This window comes from Cajanus cajan, chromosome 7 (genome assembly GCF_000230855.2).
Source record: "Cajanus cajan strain Asha chromosome 7, NIPB_CcT2T_4, whole genome shotgun sequence".
Taxonomy (NCBI): domain Eukaryota; kingdom Viridiplantae; phylum Streptophyta; class Magnoliopsida; order Fabales; family Fabaceae; genus Cajanus; species Cajanus cajan.
In genome coordinates this window covers 41,216,394-41,243,603 of record NC_138523.1, presented here as the reverse complement: position 1 = coordinate 41,243,603, position 27,210 = coordinate 41,216,394, and the positions used below count along the sequence as shown (strand labels likewise).

At 38.1% G+C, this 27,210-nt stretch overlaps 2 protein-coding genes and 1 non-coding gene across 5 annotated transcripts; 1 reads left to right on the top strand and 2 right to left on the bottom strand.

Annotated features, from left to right (window-relative positions):
* Positions 1 to 8,785: 8,785 nt before the first annotated feature.
* On the bottom strand, positions 8,786 to 8,892 carry LOC145950205 (small nucleolar RNA R71). Its single transcript, XR_014428312.1, has one exon. It is a non-coding gene; the product is annotated as a small nucleolar RNA R71 (small nucleolar RNA).
* Positions 8,893 to 13,577: 4,685 nt separating this feature from the next.
* Positions 13,578 to 18,988, top strand: LOC109809971 (beta-carotene isomerase D27, chloroplastic-like). Of its 3 annotated transcripts, none has more exons than XM_083059650.1 (4): positions 13,578 to 17,694; positions 18,256 to 18,336; positions 18,460 to 18,528; positions 18,610 to 18,988. In XM_083059650.1, exons 1-4 carry the CDS (start codon positions 17,653 to 17,655, stop codon positions 18,745 to 18,747), a joined length of 330 nt encoding a protein of 109 aa, XP_082915776.1. In that variant the 5' UTR covers positions 13,578 to 17,652; the 3' UTR covers positions 18,748 to 18,988. The 3 variants fall into 3 exon arrangements, with proteins under 3 accessions (XP_082915776.1, XP_082915777.1, XP_082915775.1); XM_083059651.1 differs by lacking the exon at positions 13,578 to 17,694 and adding an exon at positions 17,704 to 18,171 and having other exon boundaries at positions 18,256 to 18,319; XM_083059649.1 differs by lacking the exon at positions 13,578 to 17,694 and adding an exon at positions 17,705 to 18,171.
* LOC109794625 (uncharacterized) lies at positions 15,373 to 17,043 on the bottom strand. Its single transcript, XM_020354071.2, has one exon. It carries the CDS (start codon positions 17,041 to 17,043, stop codon positions 15,373 to 15,375), a length of 1,671 nt encoding a protein of 556 aa, XP_020209660.2.
* Positions 18,989 to 27,210: the final 8,222 nt, after the last annotated feature.

The following is a 27,210-nucleotide window of genomic DNA, read 5'->3' as shown; positions in this document are numbered from 1 at the left end:
GAAATTTTGAAATTATTGGATGCTAAGGTAATTTATGCTATATCTGATAGTCCTTGGGTAAGTCCAGTTCATGTGGTTCCTAAGAAAGGTGGGATGACAGTAGTTAAAAATGATAATAATGAATTAATTCCCACAAGAACTGTGACTGGGTGGCGTATGTGTGTTGATTATAGAAAATTAAATAATGCCACTAGAAAGGATCACTTTCCCTTACCTTTTATTGATCAAATGCTTGAAAGGTTAGCAATGCATTCATACTTTTGTTATTTGGACGGATACTCCGGTTTTCATCAAATCCCTATTCATCCATTAGACCAAGAGAAAACTACTTTTACATGTCCCTATGGTACTTTTTCTTATAGGAGAATGCCTTTTGGCCTATGTAATGCACCTGCTACCTTTCAAAGATGTATGACTGCAATCTTTAGTGATTTATTAGAAAAAGAGATGGAAGTTTTCATGGATGACTTTTCAGTTTATGGTATTTCCTTTGATGACTGTCTATTAAATCTAACTAAAGTATTGCAGCGTTGCTCTGAAGTGAATTTAGTCTTAAATTGGGAAAAATGTCATTTTATGGTACAAGAAGGAATTGTCTTAGGACACCTAATATCTGGGAGAGGAATTGAGGTAGATAGAGCAAAAATAGAAGTAATTGATAAATTGCCTCTTCCAATTGATGTTAAAGGTGTTAGAAGTTTCTTAGGGCATGCCGGTTTCTACCGAAGGTTTATTAAAGATTTTTCAAAAATCTCTAAACCATTATCTAATCTACTTGTGAAAGAGGTACCTTTTAACTTTGATGTTTCTTGTAAGAATGCATTCTACAGGTTGAAAGAAGCTCTCACTACAGCTCCTATTCTGCAAACTCCTGACTGGAGCCTTCCTTTTGAAATCATGTGTGATGCAAGTGACTATGCTATAGGAGCTGTATTGGGACAAAGAAAGGACAAGAAGGTTCATGCTATATACTATGCCAGCAAGACTCTTGATGAAGCCCAAGCCAATTATGCAACAACAGAAAAAGAATTGTTAGCAGTCGTCTATGCTTTTGAAAAGTTCAGATCTTATCTTGTGGGGTCTAAGGTTATTGTTTACACAGATCACTCTGCCCTAAAGTATCTTTTTAATAAAAAGGATGCTAAACCTAGGCTCCTCAGATGGATTCTCCTTTTACAAGAATTTGATTTAGAGATTGTGGACAGAAAGGGAGTAGAAAATGTAGTAGCTGATCATCTCTCTCGACTTCCACAAGACCAAGCAACAAAGGAGGAACTCCCTATTAATGACAGCTTCCCAGACGAAAAGCTTTTAGCAGTTGTTGTGAAAAACAGTCCCTGGTATGCAGATTATGTGAATTACTTAGCATGTGGAGTCCTTCCTGAAGACTTTAATTATCAACAAAAGAAGAAATTCTTTAGTGACCTTAACAGCTTTATTTGGGATGAACCTTACCTATATAAGAGGTGTAGAGATGGTATCTACAGAAGGTGTATCTCAGAAGAAGCAGCTCCTCACATCATTCACTCATGTCATTCTTCCGCATATGGAGGGCATGCTAGTACGTCAAAAACTGCAGCTAAAATTCTACAATCTGGTTTTTACTGGCCAAACTTATTTAAGGATACTTGGAAGATGGTAAATTCTTGTGACCAATGCCAAAGATCAGGGAATATATCCAGGAAACATGAAATGCCATTAAATGGGATTTTAGAAGTAGAAATTTTTGATGTATGGGGAGTAGATTACATGGGACCATTCCCAAGTTCTAAAGGTTACAAGTTCATATTAGTTGCAGTTGATTATGTGTCCAAGTGGGTAGAAGCGATTCCCGCTCAAACGAGTGATTCAAATACTGTCATTAAACTCTTCAAAAGAATTATATTTCCAAGATTTGGGGTCCCAAGAGCTGTGATCAGTGATGGAGGCTCACATTTTATTGAAAGAAAGTTTGAATCTCTCTTAAAAAAGTATGGAGTCACTCACAAGGTTGGTACACCTTATCACCCTCAAACAAGTGGACAGGTAGAAATATCCAACAGAGAAATCAAAAAGATTCTTGAGAAGACTGTATCTACAACAAGAAAGGACTGGTCTTTAAGATTAGATGAAGCTCTTTGGGCCTACAGGACTGCTTACAAAACACCTATTGGCATGTCTCCATTTAGGCTGATTTATGGCAAATCTTGCCATCTTCCTGTAGAGCTAGAACACAAGGCTTTGTGGGCAATAAAATACTTCAACTATGACCTAAAGGATGCTGGAGAAAAAAGGAAATTGGAACTCAATGAGCTTGATGAAATCAGATTAGACTCATATGAAAATGCTAAGATTTACAAAGAAAGAACAAAGAGGTGGCATGACAAGCATATACATAGAAGAGAATTCAAGCAAGGGGACTCGGTGCTATTATTTAATTCCAGACTCAGATTGTTTCCTGGAAAATTGAAGTCAAGATGGTCAGGGCCTTTTACAGTTCAAAAAGTATATCCCTATGGAGCTGTAGAAATCAGAAACGATAAAGGCGACATATTCAAGGTCAATGCACAGAGATTGAAGTTATATTTCCATGGGGAACACTTAGAAAAATTATACTCTATGGTTCTTCAGGAACCTACTCAAGCATCATGAAAAAAAAAAAATAATAAATAAAAATAAAAATAAAAATTAAAAAAAAATAAAATAAAATAATAATAATAATAATAATAATAATAAAATAATAAAATAAAATTTCAGAGTTCCAGAGAGAATCTCGACCGTGATTCTAAATCACGGGCGTGATCTTCTCTGGAAAATTTTTGGAAAACCCCAGAGAGAATCACGACCGTGATTATAAATCACGGGCGTGATCTCCTCTGTTTGAATTTTTGAAAACTCACAAAGAGAATCACGGCCGTGATTTCCAATCACGCCCGTGATTCCCTGCTGACGCTCAACAGATACAACCCGTGATTTTTGAAATTCCCCTTTCCCTTATATATTTTTCCCCCTCCTTTTACATTCTCACTTCTCTCAAACTTACGAACTCTGCCCATTCTCTCTTTTCTTCTCTCCCAAACCCTAGCTTCTCACTTCTTCTTCCTCTTCTTCCCTCTTCCTCCCACATTCACTCCTTCCGTTCATCCATGGCTCCCAAGCGCACCCGTACCGTTGGTTCGTCCTCCACCGCTTCCGATACCCACAGTTACGAGGAAGAAGCAAGTGAAATTCCGCACCTTCCTCCGAGGTTCTATCGGAACGATGAACAGCGTGAGCGGAACGAGGTATTACGCTTCCGCACTATCCATCCTACCAGGTATCTCGACTTCCCATTTATTCGTAAGTTGGGTTTACGTGCTGATATCAATTTCATGTTAACTAACATTGGGTGGACAACCTTTGCTACCATGCATAATGATGTTGTTTATCCTCGACTAGTTCTTGAGTTCTTGAGCTCTCTCCACACGGAAATATTATCTGGGCCAAATTGTTCTGAAGGTTTGATTTCTTTCCGTATGTTTAACCAAGAACACGAATTAACCCTGGCTCAGTTCAATAATATTTTTGGATTTCCCACTGGAGGGAGCACGAGAACCCCAAGTTCTTTCAACCCTGGTTCTTTTTGGTATAGTTTGACAGGTACAAGTAATTGGGTCGCTGGAAAATGTAATTCCTCTGCTTTCCGCCATCCCGCCATCCGTATTATGCACCGCTTTATTGCCTCTACTGTTTTGGCCCGAGGTGATTCTGAAGGAAAGGTTCGTTTGAGCGACCTTTTACTTTTATGGGCTATGATGGAAAACAGAGAGGAGCCTATTGATTCTGGCAGTCATTTGGCACGACAGTTCCAGAGTATTTCCAATACCAGCCACGGTGCGATTGTGAATGGCGGCCTCATTACCACTATAGCCAAACACCTTGGCTATCACGCTTGGCTGGACCAGTTAGAACCACTCCCTGGAAGCCGTACTATTAATTTTGCTACCTGCTCTTCTATGAACTGCATTGCGAAAGATGAAGATGATAAATACTACTTTGTAGTAACCCAGTCGGGAGTGCACCACCAGTTACCAAATCCAACATACACCGTGAAGAACCGGGCTACACGGCAGTTTCCACTGGAGCCATTAGAGGACCTACCTCCAGCAGCTGAGGAAGCGGCTCCTGCAGATGAGGAAGCAGCTCCTGAACAACCCCCTCTACATCCTGGACCTGAGGTGGACAATGCTGCTATCCTAGCAGCTATTCAATCAATGGATAACCGGCTGAAACAAATGGATGAACGCCAGCAGCATTATAATTACATGGTTGATCAAATGTATCAATGGCACATTCAACGGTATCCAGATGATTTTCCACCACAGTGAGATCTTTCTTATTCCTTATTTTACTCTGATGCTTAGGGACAAGCATTCCTTTCTGTTGTGGGTTGGTTGCATATTCATGCATTTTATAATTTTGTCAAAATAATCTATCATGCATTCATTAGCTCTTTGCTTCGGGACAAGCAAATCTTTAAGTTTGGGGTTAGGAGGATGTACGCATTTCATTCATTCATGCAAAAAAAAAAAATATTGTTCGATCCCCGGCAACGGCGCCAAAAACTTGATGTATGGAAAACCGCAAGTGTACGGTTGTCGTCAAGTAATAAATATCGAATCACAGGGACTACGTGTTTGACCTAGAATTACTAGTATTTTAATTTGAATTTTAAAACAGATGGAATTTTTGTTTTGAGATGATAAGATCAGATTCGATGGTAAAAGAGATAGTAATGCAATTAATGAATAAGATAAAACTTTAAGATAAGATAAGGAGATTTCCGGGAATCTAGGGTTCGCACAAAGAGTTCCAACATTATTGAATTATTATTTTCATTAATTAATTCTATTCCATCTTGAAGGTAGTCTTAACCTAATTTAATCCTTGCACCTTCTCAGGCTACGAGGACGTGTTTAATTAAAATTAATCTCTACTCTCGTGGTAATTACGTTCAATTAAACCCATTAAGATCTTTGTTAATCTATTGCTCCTCGAAAGCTTAAATCAACTCTCGTGATTTAACACTCAAGTCTGTTCCTTTAGGTTCCGATAATTAGGTTCTCCTCTCAGTTCATCCTTAATTAATGTTATTATGAAAACAATAATATTAAAGTTCATATATAAAATATAAAAGAACAAATCAAGAATTGGAATAAAATTAAGAAACTGAATAATGCATTAATAAAGAGGTTCTCAGAGGCTAAGCCCTTATCCCAGAAAAAGGGAAATTACTCACAGGAGTTCATAGTAGTTCTCCAAGAAAAAAGAATAAAAGAAAAGCAAACCTTAGAGTCGATGGCACAGGCGCCCAACCTTCTCCAAGTGTCAAAAACTAAAAAACTGTCTCCGAAACCAAAAATCCCCGTTCTAGGCTAACCTCATCTAATTTATAACCTAAAAGGGTAAAAAGGTAAAACTACCAAGATAAAAAAATTACAAAGATAAAATAAAAAATAAAACATAAAACTTAAAAAGCTGGGACGCGAAGTGAATCACGGCCGTGACTGAGAATCACGACCGTGATCTTCTCTGGAGCGCATCTATGAAGGGTCAGTGGCGTTCACGGGTGTGATTGGGAGTCACGGCCGTGATTTTCTCTGGTGAATCACGGGCGTGATTTAGAATCACGGCCGTGATTTTCCCTGTAGCTCAGCATTTCCTCTTTAATTCTTAAATCTTGATCCTGCTCAGAGAAAACACAACACATACCAAGAAAAGCATAAAATAGGAAAATGATATAAAAATTTATTAAAAACATGAAAGATATGCATGATTATGCTATGAATTCTTGTGAATTAAAGTGCTAAAATACGAGTAAAATACACAACATCAAATAACCCCAAACTTGAACTTTTGTTTGTCCTCAAACAATAATTAGCACTTTGAAAAAAGAATCATCAAGAATTAACTGAGCATTTAAAATCTTCACTCTTAGTCTCACAAGGTCCAATTAGAATCTTAATCTTTCATTACTAGCGCCAACTCTTAGTTTCTAAGAGTTTCATGATGTCAAATCTTGTAAAGCTCATTAGTCAAACGAAGATAATTTAACAGAAATAATTTTTCAATGCTTGTGACACAAATAGGGGTAATATTTTTATTTTTGTTTTTGTCTCACCTAAAACATTTCCCCAGTAGCCAATCAGTGTAGAGAGGATGATAATTTCAAGAACACGTAGCCTCAAAGGGGGGCTAGCTATTTTACTAAACAATTCCCCAGTAGCTAATTAGTTCCCTTAGTTTTCTAAGGTTAAGAATATTCTCCCTCTAACCTATGACCTCAAAGGGGTGCTAGGTGATTTTTTTTTTTTTTTTTTTTTACCCCCCAAAAGCTTTTAAGCACGAATTAAAAAGAATTTATCTTCAAGAGACTATTTTTATAATTCTCGATCATTTCAAGCCTCAATACTAAGAACCAAGTGCTAGCCACAAAACCAGCTAATTTTTCAACCTTTTGTTCTGAGACTTCAAGATTCAATTCATCACATTCAGTGTTTTCAAAGACGAACAATTTCATTAAAAATATTTACTTTTCAAACACAAATTCAAGCTGGGATTAACTGAATATGTATATATGCATGATTTTTTTTTTATTTTTTTTTATTTTATTTTATTTTATTTTTTATTTTTTTGCATGAATGAATGAAATGCGTACATCCTCCTAACCCCAAACTTAAAGATTTGCTTGTCCCGAAGCAAAGAGCTAATGAATGCATGATAGATTATTTTGACAAAATTATAAAATGCATGAATATGCAACCAACCCACAACAGAAAGGAATGCTTGTCCCTAAGCATCAGAGTAAAATAAGGAATAAGAAAGATCTCACTGTGGTGGAAAATCATCTGGATACCGTTGAATGTGCCATTGATACATTTGATCAACCATGTAATTATAATGCTGCTGGCGTTCATCCATTTGTTTCAGCCGGTTATCCATTGATTGAATAGCTGCTAGGATAGCAGCATTGTCCACCTCAGGTCCAGGATGTAGAGGGGGTTGTTCAGGAGCTGCTTCCTCATCTGCAGGAGCCGCTTCCTCAGCTGCTGGAGGTAGGTCCTCTAATGGCTCCAGTGGAAACTGCCGTGTAGCCCGGTTCTTCACGGTGTATGTTGGATTTGGTAACTGGTGGTGCACTCCCGACTGGGTTACTACAAAGTAGTATTTATCATCTTCATCTTTCGCAATGCAGTTCATAGAAGAGCAGGTAGCAAAATTAATAGTACGGCTTCCAGGGAGTGGTTCTAACTGGTCCAGCCAAGCGTGATAGCCAAGGTGTTTGGCTATAGTGGTAATGAGGCCGCCATTCACAATCGCACCGTGGCTGGTATTGGAAATACTCTGGAACTGTCGTGCCAAATGACTGCCAGAATCAATAGGCTCCTCTCTGTTTTCCATCATAGCCCATAAAAGTAAAAGGTCGCTCAAACGAACTTTTCCTTCAGAATCACCTCGGGCCAAAACAGTAGAGGCAATAAAGCGGTGCATAATACGGATGGCGGGATGGCGGAAAGCAGAGGAATTACATTTTCCAGCGACCCAATTACTTGTACCTGTCAAACTATACCAAAAAGAACCAGGGTTGAAAGAACTTGGGGTTCTCGTGCTCCCTCCAGTGGGAAATCCAAAAATATTATTGAACTGAGCCAGGGTTAATTCGTGTTCTTGGTTAAACATACGGAAAGAAATCAAACATTCAGAACAATTTGGCCCAGATAATATTTCCGTGTGGAGAGAGCTCAAGAACTCAAGAACTAGTCGAGGATAAACAACATCATTATGCATGGTAGCAAAGGTTGTCCACCCAATGTTAGTTAACATGAAATTGGTATCAGCACGTAAACCCAACTTACGAATAAATGGGAAGTCGAGATACCTGGTAGGATGGATAGTGCGGAAGCGTAATACCTCGTTCCGCTCACGCTGTTCATCGTTCCGATAGAACCTCGGAGGAAGGTGCGGAATTTCACTTGCTTCTTCCTCGTAACTGTGGTATCGGAAGCGGTGGAGGACGAACCAACGGTACGGGTGCGCTTGGGAGCCATGGATGAACGGAAGGAGTGAATGTGGGAGGAAGAGGGAAGAAGAGGAAGAAGAAGTGAGAAGTTTTTGGCGCCGTTGCCGGGGACTACGTCTCTTGATTTAAATTACAATTATTTTAATTCGAATTTTTTTTAAAAAAAAAAAAAATTTAAATAAATAAATAAATTTTTTTTTTTTTTAGTATTTACTTCTCCAATTCAGATTTCACGGGTCACTTTCTTTTTTTTTTTTTTGCAGTGCCTTAGGGTTAATGCAAAAGAGATCTCTACGTCTTGGGAAACCAACACCACTTGATCCTGAGATTGAAAGAACTCTCCTAAGAAGGAAAAGAAACCTTTCTAGAGAATTTGACATGGCTGCACAACGAGATAATTTACCGCTTCGGGATTACTCTGCACCCGTAGCTCGTGGGATACCTGGAGGGGAGATGCAAACTGGAGCTACTGTACCAGCTTCTCTGGTGAATATGCTCAAACAGAACACCTTTGGAGGACTACCATCAGAAGATCCTAATGACCACTTAGAGGGGTTCTTGGAAATCTGTGAGACCCAGCAATTTGATGATGAAGTTTCTGATGGAATGCGACTCCGCTTATTCTCACTCACCTTGAGAGATAAGGCAAAGGTGTGGCTAAGAACAGTGCCTAGAGAAAAGATAGCAACTTGGGAATTATGTGAAAGAGCTTTTCTAGAGAAATTCTTTCCTCCTTCTAAAACTAAAGAATTGAGGAAGAAAATCACTAATTTCCAACAAGGCACTGGAGAGACTATTTATGAAGCATGGGAGCGGTTCAAAGGATATCTTCAAGCATGCCCACAACATGGCTTCAACCGTTGGCTTACCATCCAATTTTTCTTTGAAGGATTGGACCAACAAAGCACCATGATATTAGACTCAGCAGCTGGAGGATCTTTCATGGGGAAACCTATTAATGACTGCATGATTATTTTGGAAAATGTAGCCTCAAATCACAACCAATACAGTGAAAGAGAAGTCACAGCAAGGAAAGGAACTCCGGGGCGATATGAAGTGAACAATATTGAGTTACTCTTAGCAAAATTTGATACTCTTAATCAAAGATTAGACAAGATGGAAAAAGCTAAGGTTAATTCAGTGGCTACAAATCAAGTATGTGACCTTTGTAAGGAACAAGGGCACACTGCAGTAGATTGTACCTCAATTTTTACTGGAGAAAAAGAAGATACTACTGAACAAGTGGCAGCTTCTCATAATTTCTATGACACTCCTCGAAGAGAGAAGAGTAATCCATATTCCAACACATACAATCCTGGTTGGAAGAATCATCCTAACTTTTCTTGGAAGAATAACCCAGTTCAAGGAACTAGCAATCAGCAACCTAATTTCCGTCCGTCCAATCACTTCGTTAATGGGGAAGGAAATCCAGTACAGGCGCCCTCAATTCAACAAAGTGTTTCAAGATTAGAAAACCTTATGGAGAATTTTGTCACTAATCAAAAACAGACCAATGATTCAATGGCAAATTCTATTCAAAACCTTGCTGTCAAGGTTGAGAATATTACTCTCCACAACAAGATGCTGGAAAATCAAATTGCACAGTTGATGCCTAGTTCAAACAATTCTCCAGGTAAGTTCCCAGGTAAAACAGTTGCAAACCCAGCTGAAAATGTTAATGCTGTTACTTTAAGGAGTGGGAAGAAATTAGACAGACCTGTGTCTAATCAAAATGATAATATTGAGATTGATGAAGACGCTTCTCCTATGGTTGAAAAACCTGAAAAAGAGAGATTAGAAAAAGAAAAAGTATCTTCATCAAAGCCTCAAACTGTTTATCACCCTCCAATTCCTTTTCCTCAAAGGTTAGCAAGGACTAAACTTGATAGACAATTTGAAAAATTTTTAAATATGATCAAACAAGTGTATGTAAACATTCCATTTGTAGAAGCTCTACAACAGATGCCTACATATGCTAAATTTCTTAAGGATCTTTTAGCTAACCGAAGGAAATTGGATGATAGAGAGACTGTTACATTGATCCATCATAATTTGCCCAAAAAACTTAAGGATCCTGGTAGTTTCTCTATACCTTGTCTCATTGGAAATCTAAGGTTTGAAAAAGCCTTATGTGACCTTGGGGCAAGTATCAGTTTAATGCCTTTATCAATTTGCAAGAAATTAGATATGGGAGAATTAAAGCCTACAGCAATGTCAATCCAGTTAGCAGATAGATCTATAAAATATCCCATAGGAATTTTAGAAGATGTTCCAGTTAAGATAGGTAAATTTTTAATTCCGGGAGATTTTGTTGTTTTAGAAATGGAAGAGGACAAACAAATACCAATCATACTAGGTAGACCATTTTTGGCTACAGCAGGCGTGATAGTAGATGTCAAACATGGAAAATTGTCCTTATCCATTAATGATGAAACAATGGAATTTAATATTGCTAAATCTGTTAGACAACCTTCTCTTGAAAATATTTGCTGCAGGGTTGATATATTGCCTAAAGACATGGAGGAAGAAGTCATGAGATCTATTTTGAGGGATCCCTTGGAGAATTTTCTAGTTGGAGGAAAGCACATAGATCTTGAGGGGATTCAACCTAATTATGCTTGCTTGATCGATTCAAGTCCCCCGTGTAAAGAAAAAGATCCTCTAGTAGAAAGTCTTCTTGAGTCTTCAACAGATTGGCAAGAAGAAAACTCTCCAAAGTTAGAACTTAAACCACTTCCTTCATCTTTAAGGTACGAGTTTTTGGGGGCTAATTCCACTTATCCAGTCATAGTAAATTCAGCTTTAAATGAAAAAGAAACTGAAAAACTTCTCAATGAGTTGAGAAAATTTAGAAAAGTTATTGGATATACTATGGCTGATATAAAGGGAATTAGTTCTTCATTTTGTATGCATCGCATCTTCTTGGAGGAAGGATCCAAACCTTCTGTTGAAGCTCAAAGAAGACTAAATCCCAAGATGAAAGAAGAGGTAAAGAAAGAAATTTTGAAATTATTGGATGCTAAGGTAATTTATGCTATATCTGATAGTCCTTGGGTAAGTCCAGTTCATGTGGTTCCTAAGAAAGGTGGGATGACAGTAGTTAAAAATGATAATAATGAATTAATTCCCACAAGAACTGTGACTGGGTGGCGTATGTGTGTTGATTATAGAAAATTAAATAATGCCACTAGAAAGGATCACTTTCCCTTACCTTTTATTGATCAAATGCTTGAAAGGTTAGCAATGCATTCATACTTTTGTTATTTGGACGGATACTCCGGTTTTCATCAAATCCCTATTCATCCATTAGACCAAGAGAAAACTACTTTTACATGTCCCTATGGTACTTTTGCTTATAGGAGAATGCCTTTTGGCCTATGTAATGCACCTGCTACCTTTCAAAGATGTATGACTGCAATCTTTAGTGATTTATTAGAAAAAGAGATGGAAGTTTTCATGGATGACTTTTCAGTTTATGGTATTTCCTTTGATGACTGTCTATTAAATCTAACTAAAGTATTGCAGCGTTGCTCTGAAGTGAATTTAGTCTTAAATTGGGAAAAATGTCATTTTATGGTACAAGAAGGAATTGTCTTAGGACACCTAATATCTGGGAGAGGAATTGAGGTAGATAGAGCAAAAATAGAAGTAATTGATAAATTGCCTCTTCCAATTGATGTTAAAGGTGTTAGAAGTTTCTTAGGGCATGCCGGTTTCTACCGAAGGTTTATTAAAGATTTTTCAAAAATCTCTAAACCATTATCTAATCTACTTGTGAAAGAGGTACCTTTTAACTTTGATGTTTCTTGTAAGAATGCATTCTACAGGTTGAAAGAAGCTCTCACTACAGCTCCTATTCTGCAAACTCCTGACTGGAGCCTTCCTTTTGAAATCATGTGTGATGCAAGTGACTATGCTATAGGAGCTGTATTGGGACAAAGAAAGGACAAGAAGGTTCATGCTATATACTATGCCAGCAAGACTCTTGATGAAGCCCAAGCCAATTATGCAACAACAGAAAAAGAATTGTTAGCAGTCGTCTATGCTTTTGAAAAGTTCAGATCTTATCTTGTGGGGTCTAAGGTTATTGTTTACACAGATCACTCTGCCCTAAAGTATCTTTTTAATAAAAAGGATGCTAAACCTAGGCTCCTCAGATGGATTCTCCTTTTACAAGAATTTGATTTAGAGATTGTGGACAGAAAGGGAGTAGAAAATGTAGTAGCTGATCATCTCTCTCGACTTCCACAAGACCAAGCAACAAAGGAGGAACTCCCTATTAATGACAGCTTCCCAGACGAAAAGCTTTTAGCAGTTGTTGTGAAAAACAGTCCCTGGTATGCAGATTATGTGAATTACTTAGCATGTGGAGTCCTTCCTGAAGACTTTAATTATCAACAAAAGAAGAAATTCTTTAGTGACCTTAACAGCTTTATTTGGGATGAACCTTACCTATATAAGAGGTGTAGAGATGGTATCTACAGAAGGTGTATCTCAGAAGAAGCAGCTCCTCACATCATTCACTCATGTCATTCTTCCGCATATGGAGGGCATGCTAGTACGTCAAAAACTGCAGCTAAAATTCTACAATCTGGTTTTTACTGGCCAAACTTATTTAAGGATACTTGGAAGATGGTAAATTCTTGTGACCAATGCCAAAGATCAGGGAATATATCCAGGAAACATGAAATGCCATTAAATGGGATTTTAGAAGTAGAAATTTTTTATGTATGGGGAGTAGATTACATGGGACCATTCCCAAGTTCTAAAGGTTACAAGTTCATATTAGTTGCAGTTGATTATGTGTCCAAGTGGGTAGAAGCGATTCCCGCTCAAACGAGTGATTCAAATACTGTCATTAAACTCTTCAAAAGAATTATATTTCCAAGATTTGGGGTCCCAAGAGCTGTGATCAGTGATGGAGGCTCACATTTTATTGAAAGAAAGTTTGAATCTCTCTTAAAAAAGTATGGAGTCACTCACAAGGTTGGTACACCTTATCACCCTCAAACAAGTGGACAGGTAGAAATATCCAACAGAGAAATCAAAAAGATTCTTGAGAAGACTGTATCTACAACAAGAAAGGACTGGTCTTTAAGATTAGATGAAGCTCTTTGGGCCTACAGGACTGCTTACAAAACACCTATTGGCATGTCTCCATTTAGGCTGATTTATGGAAAATCTTGCCATCTTCCTGTAGAGCTAGAACACAAGGCTTTGTGGGCAATAAAATACTTCAACTATGACCTAAAGGATGCTGGAGAAAAAAGGAAATTGGAACTCAATGAGCTTGATGAAATCAGATTAGACTCATATGAAAATGCTAAGATTTACAAAGAAAGAACAAAGAGGTGGCATGACAAGCATATACATAGAAGAGAATTCAAGCAAGGGGACTCGGTGCTATTATTTAATTCCAGACTCAGATTGTTTCCTGGAAAATTGAAGTCAAGATGGTCAGGGCCTTTTACAGTTCAAAAAGTATATCCCTATGGAGCTGTAGAAATCAGAAACGATAAAGGCGACATATTCAAGGTCAATGCACAGAGATTGAAGTTATATTTCCATGGGGAACACTTAGAAAAATTATACTCTATGGTTCTTCAGGAACCTACTCAAGCATCATGAAAAAAAAAAAAAATAATAATAATAATAATAATAAAATAATAATAATAATAATAATAAAATAATAAAATAAAATTTCAGAGTTCCAGAGAGAATCACGACCGTGATTCTAAATCACGGGCGTGATCTTCTCTGGAAAATTTTTGGAAAACCCCAGAGAGAATCACGACCGTGATTATAAATCACGGGCGTGATCTCCTCTGTTTGAATTTTTGAAAACTCACAAAGAGAATCACGGCCGTGATTTCCAATCACGCCCGTGATTCCCTGCTGACGCTCAACAGATACAACCCGTGATTTTTGAAATTCCCCTTTCCCTTATATATTTTTCCCCCTCCTTTTAATTTGAATTTTAAAACAGATGGAATTTTTGTTTTGAGATGATAAGATCAGATTCGATGGTAAAAGAGATAGTAATGCAATTAATGAATAAGATAAAACTTTAAGATAAGATAAGGAGATTTCCGGGAATCTAGGGTTCGCACAAAGAGTTCCAACATTATTGAATTATTATTTTCATTAATTAATTCTATTCCATCTTAAAGGTAGTCTTAACCTAATTTAATCCTTGCACCTTCTCAGGCTACGAGGACGTGTTTAATTAAAATTAATCTCTACTCTCGTGGTAATTACGTTCAATTAAACCCATTAAGATCTTTGTTAATCTATTGCTCCTCGAAAGCTTAAATCAACTCTCGTGAATTAACACTCAAGTCTGTTCCTTTAGGTTCCGATAATTAGGTTCTCCTCTCAGTTCATCCCTAATTATCTATGATTATGAAAATTAAGATTAATTGTTTATCATAATTATAATCAAGTTCTCCTCTCAGTTCATCCTTAATTAATGTTTTTATGAAAACAATAATATTAAAGTTCATATATAAAATATAAAAGAACAGATCAAGAATTGGAATAAAATTAAGAAACTGAATAATGCATTAATAAAGAGGTTCTCAGAGGCTAAGCCCTGATCCCAGAAAAGGGGAAACTACTCACAGGAGTTCATAGTAGTTCTCCAAGAAAAAAAGAATAAAAGAAAAGCAAACCTTAGAGTCGATGGCACAGGCACCCAACCTTCTCCAAGTGTCAAAAACTAAAAAACTGTCTCCGAAACAAAAATCCCCGTTCTAGGCTAACCTCATCTAATTTATAACCTAAAAGGGTAAAAAGGTAAAACTACCAAGATAAAAAAATTACAAAGATAAAATAAAAAATAAAACATAAAACTTAAAAAGCTGGGACGCGAAGTGAATCACGGCCGTGACTGAGAATCACGACCGTGATCTTCTCTGGAGCACATCTATGAAGGGTCAGTGGCGTTCACGGGTGTGATTGGGAGTCACGGCCGTGATTTTCTCTGGTGAATCACGGGCGTGATTTAGAATCACGGGCGTGATTTAGAATCACGGCCGTGATTTTCCCTGTAGCTCAGCATTTCCTCTTTAATTCTTAAATCTTGATCCTGCTCAGAGAAAACACAACACATACCAAGAAAAGCATAAAATAGGAAAATGATATAAAAATTTATTAAAAACATGAAAGATATGCATGATTATGCTATGAATTCTTGTGAATTAAAGTGCTAAAATACGAGTAAAATACACAACATCAGTGACCTGCTCAGGTAACCGGCCGAGCTGAAATGAGACGAGGTCTTCGGCCGCCTCGATCCGCTCTTCCTCTCCTAACCGAGGATCGAGGTCAATACCCTATGCTAGCCCTTGTGCGACCACGTTCACGCCTATCTTGGTGGTCGACGGCTCAGCAATAGGCTGCACTCTCAAACTAGAGAGATAGCACTCCCTTGCGGTTTTCTGGTCGGCATGCACGATGATAACTTGCCCATCCCTCGACGGAAACTTCATGCACAGATGAGGCGTCGAGACGATGGCCCCTAACGCATTGATCGACGGTCTCCCTAGGAGAATGTTGTATGACGTATTTGCATGCACCACTATGTATCGGATTTTGATCTCTCGGAAAGATCTTTGATCGAAACCAAAGCGGGTGTACAGGTCAATACATCCCCTTGTCATCACTCGCTCACCCGAGAAGCCGACCAGGGGCTCATGATACGACTCTAAGCTCTCCTCCGGGATTCCTAGTTGCATGAAAGTGTTCCAATACAAGATGTCGGCGGAGCTTCCTTGGTCGACCAGGGTCTTCTTCACGATGCAATTATGCATTTCGATGGAGATTACCATGGGGTCGTCCTGGACTGGGTCGATACCCCGAAAATCTTTGTCTGAAAAAGTTATCGGCGGCATTTTTGGTGTCTTCGGCTGATCAACGCTGTTCACCGACCGTACCGCCCGGAGGTGTCTTTTCCGCGCAGAGGATGTAGAGCCTCCCCCGGCGAAGCCTCCGGCAATTGTGTTTATTATCTTCCTCGGGCGATCATTGTCTTCTCGCGAGCTCCGGGGGTGGTCTTTCCTTTTAGCAGATCGAGATCGACGGCGTCGTTCCCCGGGCGACGACGTTCTTCGAGGGTATTGGTCTCTCCCTCTTGGTCGGTGGTCTTGGGATGAGACGAAGCTCCTAAGGTGACCTTGCTTGATAAGGTCTTCAAGTTTGTCTCTTAATGCCGAGCACTCCTCTATTGAATGGCCTCGATTTCGGTGGAATCGGCAAGTTTTAGCCTTGTCGGCCCTCGGAGGAGTGTTCGCCCTCTTCGGTATCACCAAAATCTCCGACGCAAGAGCCTGCTCCAGCACCTTGGCCCTGCTCGCATTAAGGGGAGTATAAGCCGTGTAACGCGGTCCTCTCGGCGGTCGTGTGTTCGAGGGCTCGGTATTCGCCCTTTTCATCGGCTCCCGACCTTGCTCTTTCCGGCTGTAACCCTCTTCGGTCCTGGCTTGGTTTCTTGTCTCCGCCAATTCCTCCATCTGCATATACTTCTCGGCACGTCTACGGAGGTCGTTCATGTCAACGGGTGGCTTTTTGCATAAACTATTCACAAACGGTCCCGGCCTAAGTGCCGTGCTCAACCGGTACAGGGCCACGGCAGGGTTAAGATCACCAATCTCCATCGCAATCTTGTTGAATCGGTCCATGAAACTCCTTAGCCTTTCCTTCTTCTCTTGACGGACCCCTGCTAAAGCTAACGAGGTGGTCCTGTACGGCTTACTCGTAGCGAATTGCAAAGTAAATTGGGATGACAACTCGGCGAACGAGTCGATGGAGGAAGTCGGCAGTCTGGTGAACCAGCTTAGAGCCCTCCCTTTCAGTGACGTGGGGAATATTCGACACAATGCCGAGTCGTCCTGAGTGGAGAGAGTTGCCTGAGTCAAGAAAACATTCAAGTGATCCTCGGGGTCGGTCGAACCATCGTACTTCTCGATTGACATGCTCTTCCAATGGTCCAATAAAGTTGCTTCCATTATTCGTCTGGAGAAAGGGTGCCTTAGGGAATGGCCGGATGTATCGGCCTTGTTGGCTATCAGAGATGTCGTCGGAGCCCGAGTGACCTGGTCGGTTGGGGCGTGATAAGCGGACTCTTCCGCTAATGTGGGAGTAGACGGCACATTCGTTTGATTCAGGCTCCGGAGCTCGGCATTTTGCCGACGTAATTCGGCCATCTCTCGGGCATCGGCCTCTCTTTGCCTTCGGATATTTGCCATTTCCTCACGCAGTGCGCGCAAGTCATCATGAAAGTGGGGCGGAGGTTGGTTAATGTTCGGCTGGACCTATTGTATCACGGGTTCCGGTTGGGTTTGAGGCATTCCGTACGGGTAGCGTTCTTGGTTGGTCATGGGGGGATTATCTTCAGCGTTAGTATTGGGAATCGGTTGAGTCGTCGTCGATTGTCCCTTGCGGGTAACTACCATGTCTCGGTCTCAGTTGGTAGAGTTGAAAAGGGGCAGAAAAGTCTCTTCGGGCCCCACGGTGGGCGCCAAATGTTCCTGGTGTAGGACACACACTTCAATAATCTTGGTCGTCTCGGGTCAGGTGTAGGGTTACGGTCTTCTCGTTCTTATCCGGGTGGTCTGATGAGAGGGGGGGTGTGCCTGAAAAGACACTTCAACGCTCAAGTAAGTGCTCGGCGTAATAAATGCGGTAGTTGAAAAGTTAATTACATACCTCGTTGGGGCTCTATTTATAGACGCTGGTATTGGGCCGTGATTAAGAATTGGGCCCCGGAAAATTAGGGGGCTAATCCAATATATTACGCTAATTAGACTCTATATAATCGGTCTGGCAAAGGCACAGAGATTGACCGACCAACCCGACACGTTTCCTCGCTTATGAGTGGTCGGTGGGCTAGGGTGATCGCCGTAATTATTAAGGGGTCGGGTCCTCGGCCTAATCACTCGCGGGCTCGGGTATTCGGCCTACTCGTTCGCGGGCTCGGGTATTCGGCCTAGTCGGCCACCATACGGTATAGATATCATATCCTAAAACGTTTTGGTTTTGAAGCAAGGGTTACTGTGCTGACTTGTCAATGGCTCATGGGCCCGTGCAAAGTCAATTCTATAGACCTACCAGATGGAACCTCATGCAGTAGTGGGGTGATCACTTGGACTTTTCCATGTGTTTGATCTTTTTTATGTGTTGTAAAACTCATACCAAATAATCCTGTAATTTTCTTGTAGGTGTATGTGGAAAGATGCAAGTATCTGGAGGAAAGCAAGTGTGCTGGTATTTGCACCAACACGTGTAAGTTTCCAACACAGGTTAGTGATTCTTGAAAATATTTACTCATTTTTTCATGTGACAATGAGAGCTAAACATCATGTGCACATTTCAAAGTTTTTTCATCCTCTGGATGATTGCATCTAACTCTTTTTTCTATCTAGACCTTCTTCAAGGATCATATGGGGGTTCCATTACTTATGGAACCTAACTTTGCCGATTACAGCTGTCAGGTAATATTGAGTAATCCTTTTTGGAGACCAACTCTGTACGTGACCTCCTTGTCATTACTCTCTTATCTTGTAAAATTGCAGTTCAAATTTGGAGTCCTTCCTCCACTGCCAGAAGATGACAGCATCCTGAAGGAGCCTTGCTTGGAAGCATGTCCAAATGCTTCCCTACGACGAATGGCTGCCAGAAATATAGATGTAACTGCGTGCCCAAAGACATGAACATATTTTTTTGGGCTTGCCAGCTTGGGTTTTCATAACATTTATGTAGACTTTCCGGTTACCAAAGCCTCTTACACATTTTGGTCTCAACCTGTATTTGAAGATGGAACAACATAGCGATAAGCTCACATGAAATGAAATTATTTATAAAGTTAATCCTTGTAATTAGATTATTGATTGTTAATATTTTGTATTTGAATACATCGATAATTAATCAACTAGATTTAGACATTTTAGATTATGATATAAATACAAAAATATAATTTTTTATTTTCACGATTGAAGATAAATTAATCTTAGCTGCTTCTTAGTTCTTATCAAAAGAGTAAGAATCACATTTAATTCTTCCCCTGTGCAAAAACTCAACGAGCAAGAATCATAGTCCGAGATTATTGTCCAATGAGTTGGAAGTATACATGGCAAGAGGAAAAAAAAAAAAGTAGTAGGAACCTCAACCTATGTCAAACACTTGTCCTGGCATTTTCTATTTTTTTTCATATTTATTGTAGCTTCATATAGGAAGTCATAGTATAATTTTTTTTAAAATAATTAAGGAGTTAATATATTGTTCAAAAAATATTAGGGGACATTTGGTATACGACAATTTTTTTTTATGTCCGTTCATGATGAAAATCTATTTATTTGATCATAAATGTTTGTGAGAATGTTTTTAAATGTTATATGTAAATCAAATTTTTTTACCGCATTAAATAAATAAATAAAGATAGCATGATATTTTTATTTTATTAAAACTATTTTTATATTGAAAAAATTTATTTTCCACCTTTTCCATAGAAAAAACTTCATGGAAAACATTTATTTTTAAATAACAAACTAAATGCAAAAAATTAATATTTTTGAAGTTAAAGTTCTAAGAAAGTAAAAAAATTTCAAATATCAAACATTCTTTTAATATAATGTTTTTCAAACAATTAAAGAGGTTATTGTAAAGGTAAAATAAAAAAATAAAAAAAAGTCATAAAATTTGAAGCAACGTTAGTATAAATTACTATAAATTGAATTACAATCTACTAATTGTAAATATGTTTTAACAAACTTTTGAAGAAATAAGATTTTTAAGATAAGAATATCATTCTTCCTTCACAAACATAAGTCTTTAAATAAAGTATACTAATAAAATTTAATATAATAATAACAACAATAAATTATTATGGTTGTATAATTTATATTTATTTAAACAACTCGGCTTAGTCTTAAAAAAATTGATTGGCCTATTTTTAACTAAATAGACTTAAAAATGGTATTATATATTTGTCAAATAAGTCTATGTTAAGTGTGGTAAACTAAGTTATAAGATTTTCCCAAGTGACTTAATGGATTTTCATCTAGCAATTAAAAGAAAGGATAGATAATTTACATAAAGTGTTTGAACTTAAAATTTCATGTATAACATGAAACCAAACCATTAGCCCGAAAATGAGCTTGTATTTAACGTGTTCATATTTGTACTAATTTTTTAGACCAACATACAATTATTTTATGCAAAGTTTGATTTATGGGTAGCCCAAATAATTTCGATCAAGCCCAAAGTGATATCCTTTCCTTTTTTTTTTAAAAAAGGCTTTTTTTTAATCTATGTAAACAAAATGACATCTTATAGAATAATCAAACTTGTGTATAGTTGTAAGCTAACTCACATACTCATTAAATAGATCAAACTTTCTCCAATCCAAACAAGTTGTTATAGCAATACTAACTAATTTAGTTAAATTATAGATTATATATATATATATATATATATATATATATATATATATATATATATGAGGAGGGTTATAATAATACTGATGTAACTTTTACTAAGTATTACATCACTTAATAACTTTATATTTTATATGAATTTTATAAATTCAACTGTTAGATTGAAAGTTCATATCTCTTAGATCATATATACAAAATTTTATATTAATCCAAGATGATTTGATACTTCATTTTTATAAAACAAAATTGATGTAATATATTCATTTTAAAATACACTAAAATATGAACACTTTGATTACCTTCAAGTTGTTGTTCAATTTTAACAAAATTTGATATACACATACAAAAATGATATGAACTTTCAATCTAACGGTTTGATTTACAAAATTTACATTTAATATAAAGTTATTGAGTGGCATAATACTTAATAAAAGTTACACCGGTGTAATTATAACTCCCTCTATACATATATAAATTAAGTACTTTATTTATTTTAAACTTATCTTAACTCCTTTTTAATTCATCTTAAATGAGTGAGTTCACTTATCAGTAAAAGTGGGTTGAAAAAAAATAATTCACCCCATTTAAAAGTGAGTTGAAGAAATTTTAACTTATCACAAGATGAAATGATGTGTCAATAAGTTATGAAATCATAATTGATTTTAAAAAAGTATATAAAAAAATAGAAAAATATTTTAAAAATATATCAATTCGTTATTTATTTTACATGCATATATATATATATATATATATATATATATATATATATATATGGGGAATGTTAATATACTCCTACCTATTTTTTAATGAGAGTATGTTAGCAACTTACATCAAAATTTTAGGACAAAAAAATCATTCATTTCTTTTAATTTGGCTAATTCGTACTTATTTTATTATTATTTCATTAAATAAGCAGCTGGCATGGCACTATTAAAAGATATGATTGGTTGTCAGTGTAGAAAAACTTTACACTGGGTTAGATATGATTGATGACTACTCAAGAAAGGTTTAGGTGTATTTTTTGAAGTCCAAGGATGAAGTGTTTAGGCGTTTTAAGGAGTGGAAAACTATGGTTGAGAAACAAACCGGGAAATTAGTTAAGACTCTAAGAATAGATAATGGACTCGAGTTTTGTGATGCATTGTTTGATGATTACTGTAAAGAAGCAGGTATAGTCAAGCACCTCACAATGAGACATATACCACAATAGAATGGCGTTGTTGAACGGATGAATCAAACACTACTTCAATGTGCTCGGTGCATGCATTTAAATGTTGGTCTCTCAAAAGAATTCTGGGTTAAAACAATTAATATTGCTATATATTTGGTGAACAGGTCTCCATCTACTATAATTAATTTAAAGACTCCTCAAGAGGTATGGTCTGGTAAACCTTTTGATTATATTGGCTTACGTATATTTGGTTGTCCTACTTATGCTAAGTTAATGATGGTAAATTAGAGCCTAGGGCAATGAAATGTATATTTCTTAGTTATTCTACGGGTGTCAAAGGGTATAGAATATGGTGCACTGAAAATAATAGAACAAAAAAATTTGTTATTAGTAGAAATGTTACTTTTAATGAGTCTGCTATGTTTGGCCAGAAAGAGGAGGTTGAAAATCTTGTAGGAAATAAAAATACAAATAAGGGAGCTCATCAGAAGGTGGAGCTTGAGGTTGAAGATTCCAAATAAAGAAAATTTGAATCCTGTGGAACCATCTAGTAATGTCCAAGAAGCCTCAAAGCATAGCAACAAGGAGAACAAGGAGGGAAATAAGAAAATCTATGAGGTATTGTTGAGATTTCCGTTGAAACACTTTTGTTAATATTTGTAAATTCGTTTAATTCTATCAACGGTCTCAAACACGGCAAGTATACCGGCCGTTCAAGTAGTAAAAATATCGTATCCACAGGGATTAGAAGGTAAAATAAGCATTTATTGACTATTCGTGACTAAAAAATAATTCCAATTTCATAGTTTGTGCAGTGAATTCAAAGTTGTGACTATTGGAATGAAAGCTGTAAATAAATATTGTTTTGTGAGTGGAAAAGGTAAGGAATGGTATTGTGGTGTTGTGAGGTTGTGGGGGTCAGATTTCACCAAACGTAACACTAATGTATCCTTAATCTCTTGTTGAATTCATTGCTTAGTCAACCCAAGAGTTTACTCAAACCTAATCCCTTAGAGAAAGAGCCTAGGTGCGGATATTGAATATCAATCCCTTGAGTACCCAATATCTACACCCGCATTACGGGCTAGGGTTTAAGACTACTAATGGGTCAAGCTCTATCCCTAGATACAATCACCACTAGGCATATGTTTCAGAACTAGTTTCAAAGGTTATTTTCCAATACCCATGGAACCTTAAATCATGCAAAGGGTGATCAATCCAAAGCAAGCATTAAGAATAGAAACAAACACAACAAAGAATAAAACAACATGTATATATATCATTAAAACCGTAAAGATTACAATAGAGTACGTTGGTTACATCTAACCCCACAAAATGGGTGAAACCACTCAACAAAGAGGGCAAATACAAAATAGAGATGGAAGAGGAAGTGAAGAACCGAAGGAAAGATCCGCACACGGACGATCCCAAGCCCTGGGAATCCCTTCCGCAGCTCCTGGAGGCGCCCAATGTGAGAATGGGGGTTTCTCCCCCGAAAATGGCTTCAAATACGAGCTTGGGGAGTCAGATTAGGGTTTCGCGCCCGGCGCATAAGTCTTCGCGCCCGGCGCGGGGCCTTCCAGATACTCTCTGCCTTAGGACAAGCCCGGCGCAATTCACATTACGCCCGGCGCAATGGCTCCCAGAGGTGAGATACTCTGTTTTGCTCGCCTGGCGCGGATCACCTTGCGCCCGGCGCAGAACCTCTTCTCTGCTCCTTAGCTTCTTAGATTTCCAATCCTAAGAGTCTTCAACTTTCCACTCTTCCTCAATACCTGCACAAAAAATGAGGTGGATTAAGGTATTGTTAGATGAATTTGGGTTAGTTATATCTGCACACAAAATGAACCAAAAAGAGAACAATTATATTGCAATGGTTCAAAGGATGAGTGGAATTTGTTCAATAAGTCTCATCCAAAAAGAGGTAAAATTGAGACTTAACAACTCCCCCAAACTTAGAACCTTGCTTGTCCTCAAGCAAAAGGTAATTAATCTAGCAGATAACAAGCAATGTAAGTGAGTCAATTTCTACATCCTAGTTTACTTGTATCTTTTTTTCGCAAGCATGAACCTCAGATGAATTTCCAATCACAATTATTGCAATAGAACATGACAAGGTGCAAACAAAGGTTTCAAAAGAGATCAAAGAGCTGAGAAGAGTAATGACTATCTGTGTATGCATCCTCACTAGGAAAATGTTTCTCTCTATGCACACTAGTGTATCAGGGTGAGTGTTTCTCTCTAGTCTACTACTCACGCCACATAATTCAACTTTGCTCTTCGTTTCCAAATGAAACCAGTGGTAAAACAAATGCAGACACTTATCACAAGGTCTTTATTAGGGCAATCTGGGTCAAGCAGGGTCAAGCGGTAGCAGTTTTATGGTTTTTCAAAGATTGAAGGTGCTATAGCTTAAGAGAGCAAATAAGATTTTACAATGATGTCCCTCTCCATACCCCATTACAACAATTAAGCACATGCCCCTAACCGGATCCAAGCCATTAGCCTTATTGTTTTTGTTTTGCTTTTTGTTTTTTGTTTTTTTGTTTTTGTTTTTTGTTTTTTGTTTTTTTTTTTGTTTTTTTTTTTTTTGTTTTTTTTTTTTTTTTGTAATGGCTGACCACATACTTTCTTCTTCCCAAATTTCCTCATTCTTCAACTCTCCCAAACTTATTTGATGTCATCATTTTGCTCTCTTAACCAAGGCAAAGGTTATGGTTAATTTTCCATGGTTTGGGACAAGTGGAAGGTGTGGTGTTTAGGCTTAGGAAGGTATGGGTCAAGTGAAAAGTGGATATGGCTTTTTGGCTTAGATGATTAACAAAATATGGAAATGTAAATGCCTTGATCATATAAGTGCACAACATAAGCAAACCACCAGGGAAACTCAAGCAAAGTCTATCATGCAACCTAAGCGTAGTTCACTCATAGGTATTTAGGCTCAAACCTCACCCGGCTATGCATCCACAAACTATCAAACTCAGCTCAGTTCTATGATCAACATTGAAACCCGTATGCAACTAGTCATGAACTAAAGATCTAATGTGACTTGAAAATGTCTAAGGTACACACACCATAAACATCAAGCAAACTATAATCCAGAATCGACCACAAGCAAAACAAGTATCAACAAGATTAAAAACCATGCTAAGGCAGACTATTCACAAAAAGAACCAACAGAGTAATCATCAAAAAGACTATATATAAAAATAGTTAAATACTGAAAATAAAAGACAGAAAAGTAAATTGCAATAACAAAGGTAAACTAAGGTAGGCTCCGTCTGCTTCCATCTATGGGGTCTGGTCATCATCATCTCCAAGAGCTGCTCCACCATCATCAACTCCATCAACCTCAGCAGCTCCACTCCCCCAAACTTAGGAGCCTGGTCCCCAGGCCAACCAGTATACGCCTGAAAGTCCTGGTAACCAGAAGTGATTGCAGAGTGTACTCATGAAAGAACATGGTGAGCACAAAAATTATACACAGTGATGACCAAGCAAATATAGCAAAAATGGAGAATATCCTTAGACCAAAATTAAGCACAACATGCATGCACACGGAAATGAACTATAACAATGCAACATAAAGCACACAAACATACAACATACAACAGAACATAAAGAAACATGATTGAAAACAGATAAATATGGGCTGTCAGGAATGTGGTGCGCCGGGCTTAACACAGATGCGCCGGGCTTAATATCAGTAAAAATCAACGAGGTTTCAAAATCTGATATCGCGCCGGGCGTGCGTTAAACGCGCCCGGCGTGGTGGTTCCAGAGACCAAAAATTGAGTATTAGGCCGGGCGCAAAAGAGTCACGCCCGGCGCATAGTCACTTTAAAAGGTCAATTTGCCCAGGTTTTAAATTAGGATCAGGCCTTATTTCCACCTAGACACAGAATTGCCTCATTCCTCACATTCCAAACAAAATGTACCCTATATTTACCCATTCAAACATGATTCTAACAACTAACACATAACACAAACAACATATACCACAAAACATATAACACAAAACACAACACATAATACAAAACAACACTTATAACACAGAACAACATGCAACAAAAATCTAAAACACAGTTCAGATCTCTGGGTTGCCTCCCAGGAAGCGCTTGTTTACTGTCCCGAGCCTGACGGTGGCCAACTTGAAGTGCTCTACTCTCCTTCTCCTCCTGTTGCTCTTGTTCCTCCTGGCTTTGTGCTCAATCTCATGATTGCTCAACAATTGCTCAGAGGGATTGGTCAATCTTGTTCATAGTACCTAGCATACAAGAGAAAGTAGAGGACTAGAGCGCCCAGGTCAGCTTCAACAATTCATTGCTACCATAAAATGAAAATAAAAGTAAAAGAATAAGTCACAAATAGCTATAAATACTAAATCGCCATTCTAATCCCCGGCAACGGCGCCAAAAACTTGTTGAGATTTCCGTTGAAACACTTTTGTTAATATTTGTAAATTCGTTTAATTCTATCAACGGTCTCAAACACGGCAAGTATACCGGCCGTTCAAGTAGTAAAAATATCGTATCCACAGGGATTAGAAGGTAAAATAAGCATTTATTGACTATTCGTGACTAAAAAATAATTCCAATTTCATAGTTTGTGCAGTGAATTCAAAGTTGTGACTATTGGAATGAAAGCTGTAAATAAATATTGTTTTGTGAGTGGAAAAGGTAAGGAATGGTATTGTGGTGTTGTGAGGTTGTGGGGGTCAGATTTCACCAAACGTAACACTAATGTATCCTTAATCTCTTGTTGAATTCATTGCTTAGTCAACCCAAGAGTTTACTCAAACCTAATCCCTTAGAGAAAGAGCCTAGGTGCGGATATTGAATATCAATCCCTTGAGTACCCAATATCTACACCCGCATTACGGGCTAGGGTTTAAGACTACTAATGGGTCAAGCTCTATCCCTAGATACAATCACCACTAGGCATATGTTTCAGAACTAGTTTCAAAGGTTATTTTCCAATACCCATGGAACCTTAAATCATGCAAAGGGTGATCAATCCAAAGCAAGCATTAAGAATAGAAACAAACACAACAAAGAATAAAACAACATGTATATATATCATTAAAACCGTAAAGATTACAATAGAGTACGTTGGTTACATCTAACCCCACAAAATGGGTGAAACCACTCAACAAAGAGGGCAAATACAAAATAGAGATGGAAGAGGAAGTGAAGAACCGAAGGAAAGATCCGCACACGGACGATCCCAAGCCCTGGGAATCCCTTCCGCAGCTCCTGGAGGCGCCCAATGTGAGAATGGGGGTTTCTCCCCCGAAAATGGCTTCAAATACGAGCTTGGGGAGTCAGATTAGGGTTTCGCGCCCGGCGCATAAGTCTTCGCGCCCGGCGCGGGGCCTTCCAGATACTCTCTGCCTTAGGACAAGCCCGGCGCAATTCACATTACGCCCGGCGCAATGGCTCCCAGAGGTGAGATACTCTGTTTTGCTCGCCTGGCGCGGATCACCTTGCGCCCGGCGCAGAACCTCTTCTCTGCTCCTTAGCTTCTTAGATTTCCAATCCTAAGAGTCTTCAACTTTCCACTCTTCCTCA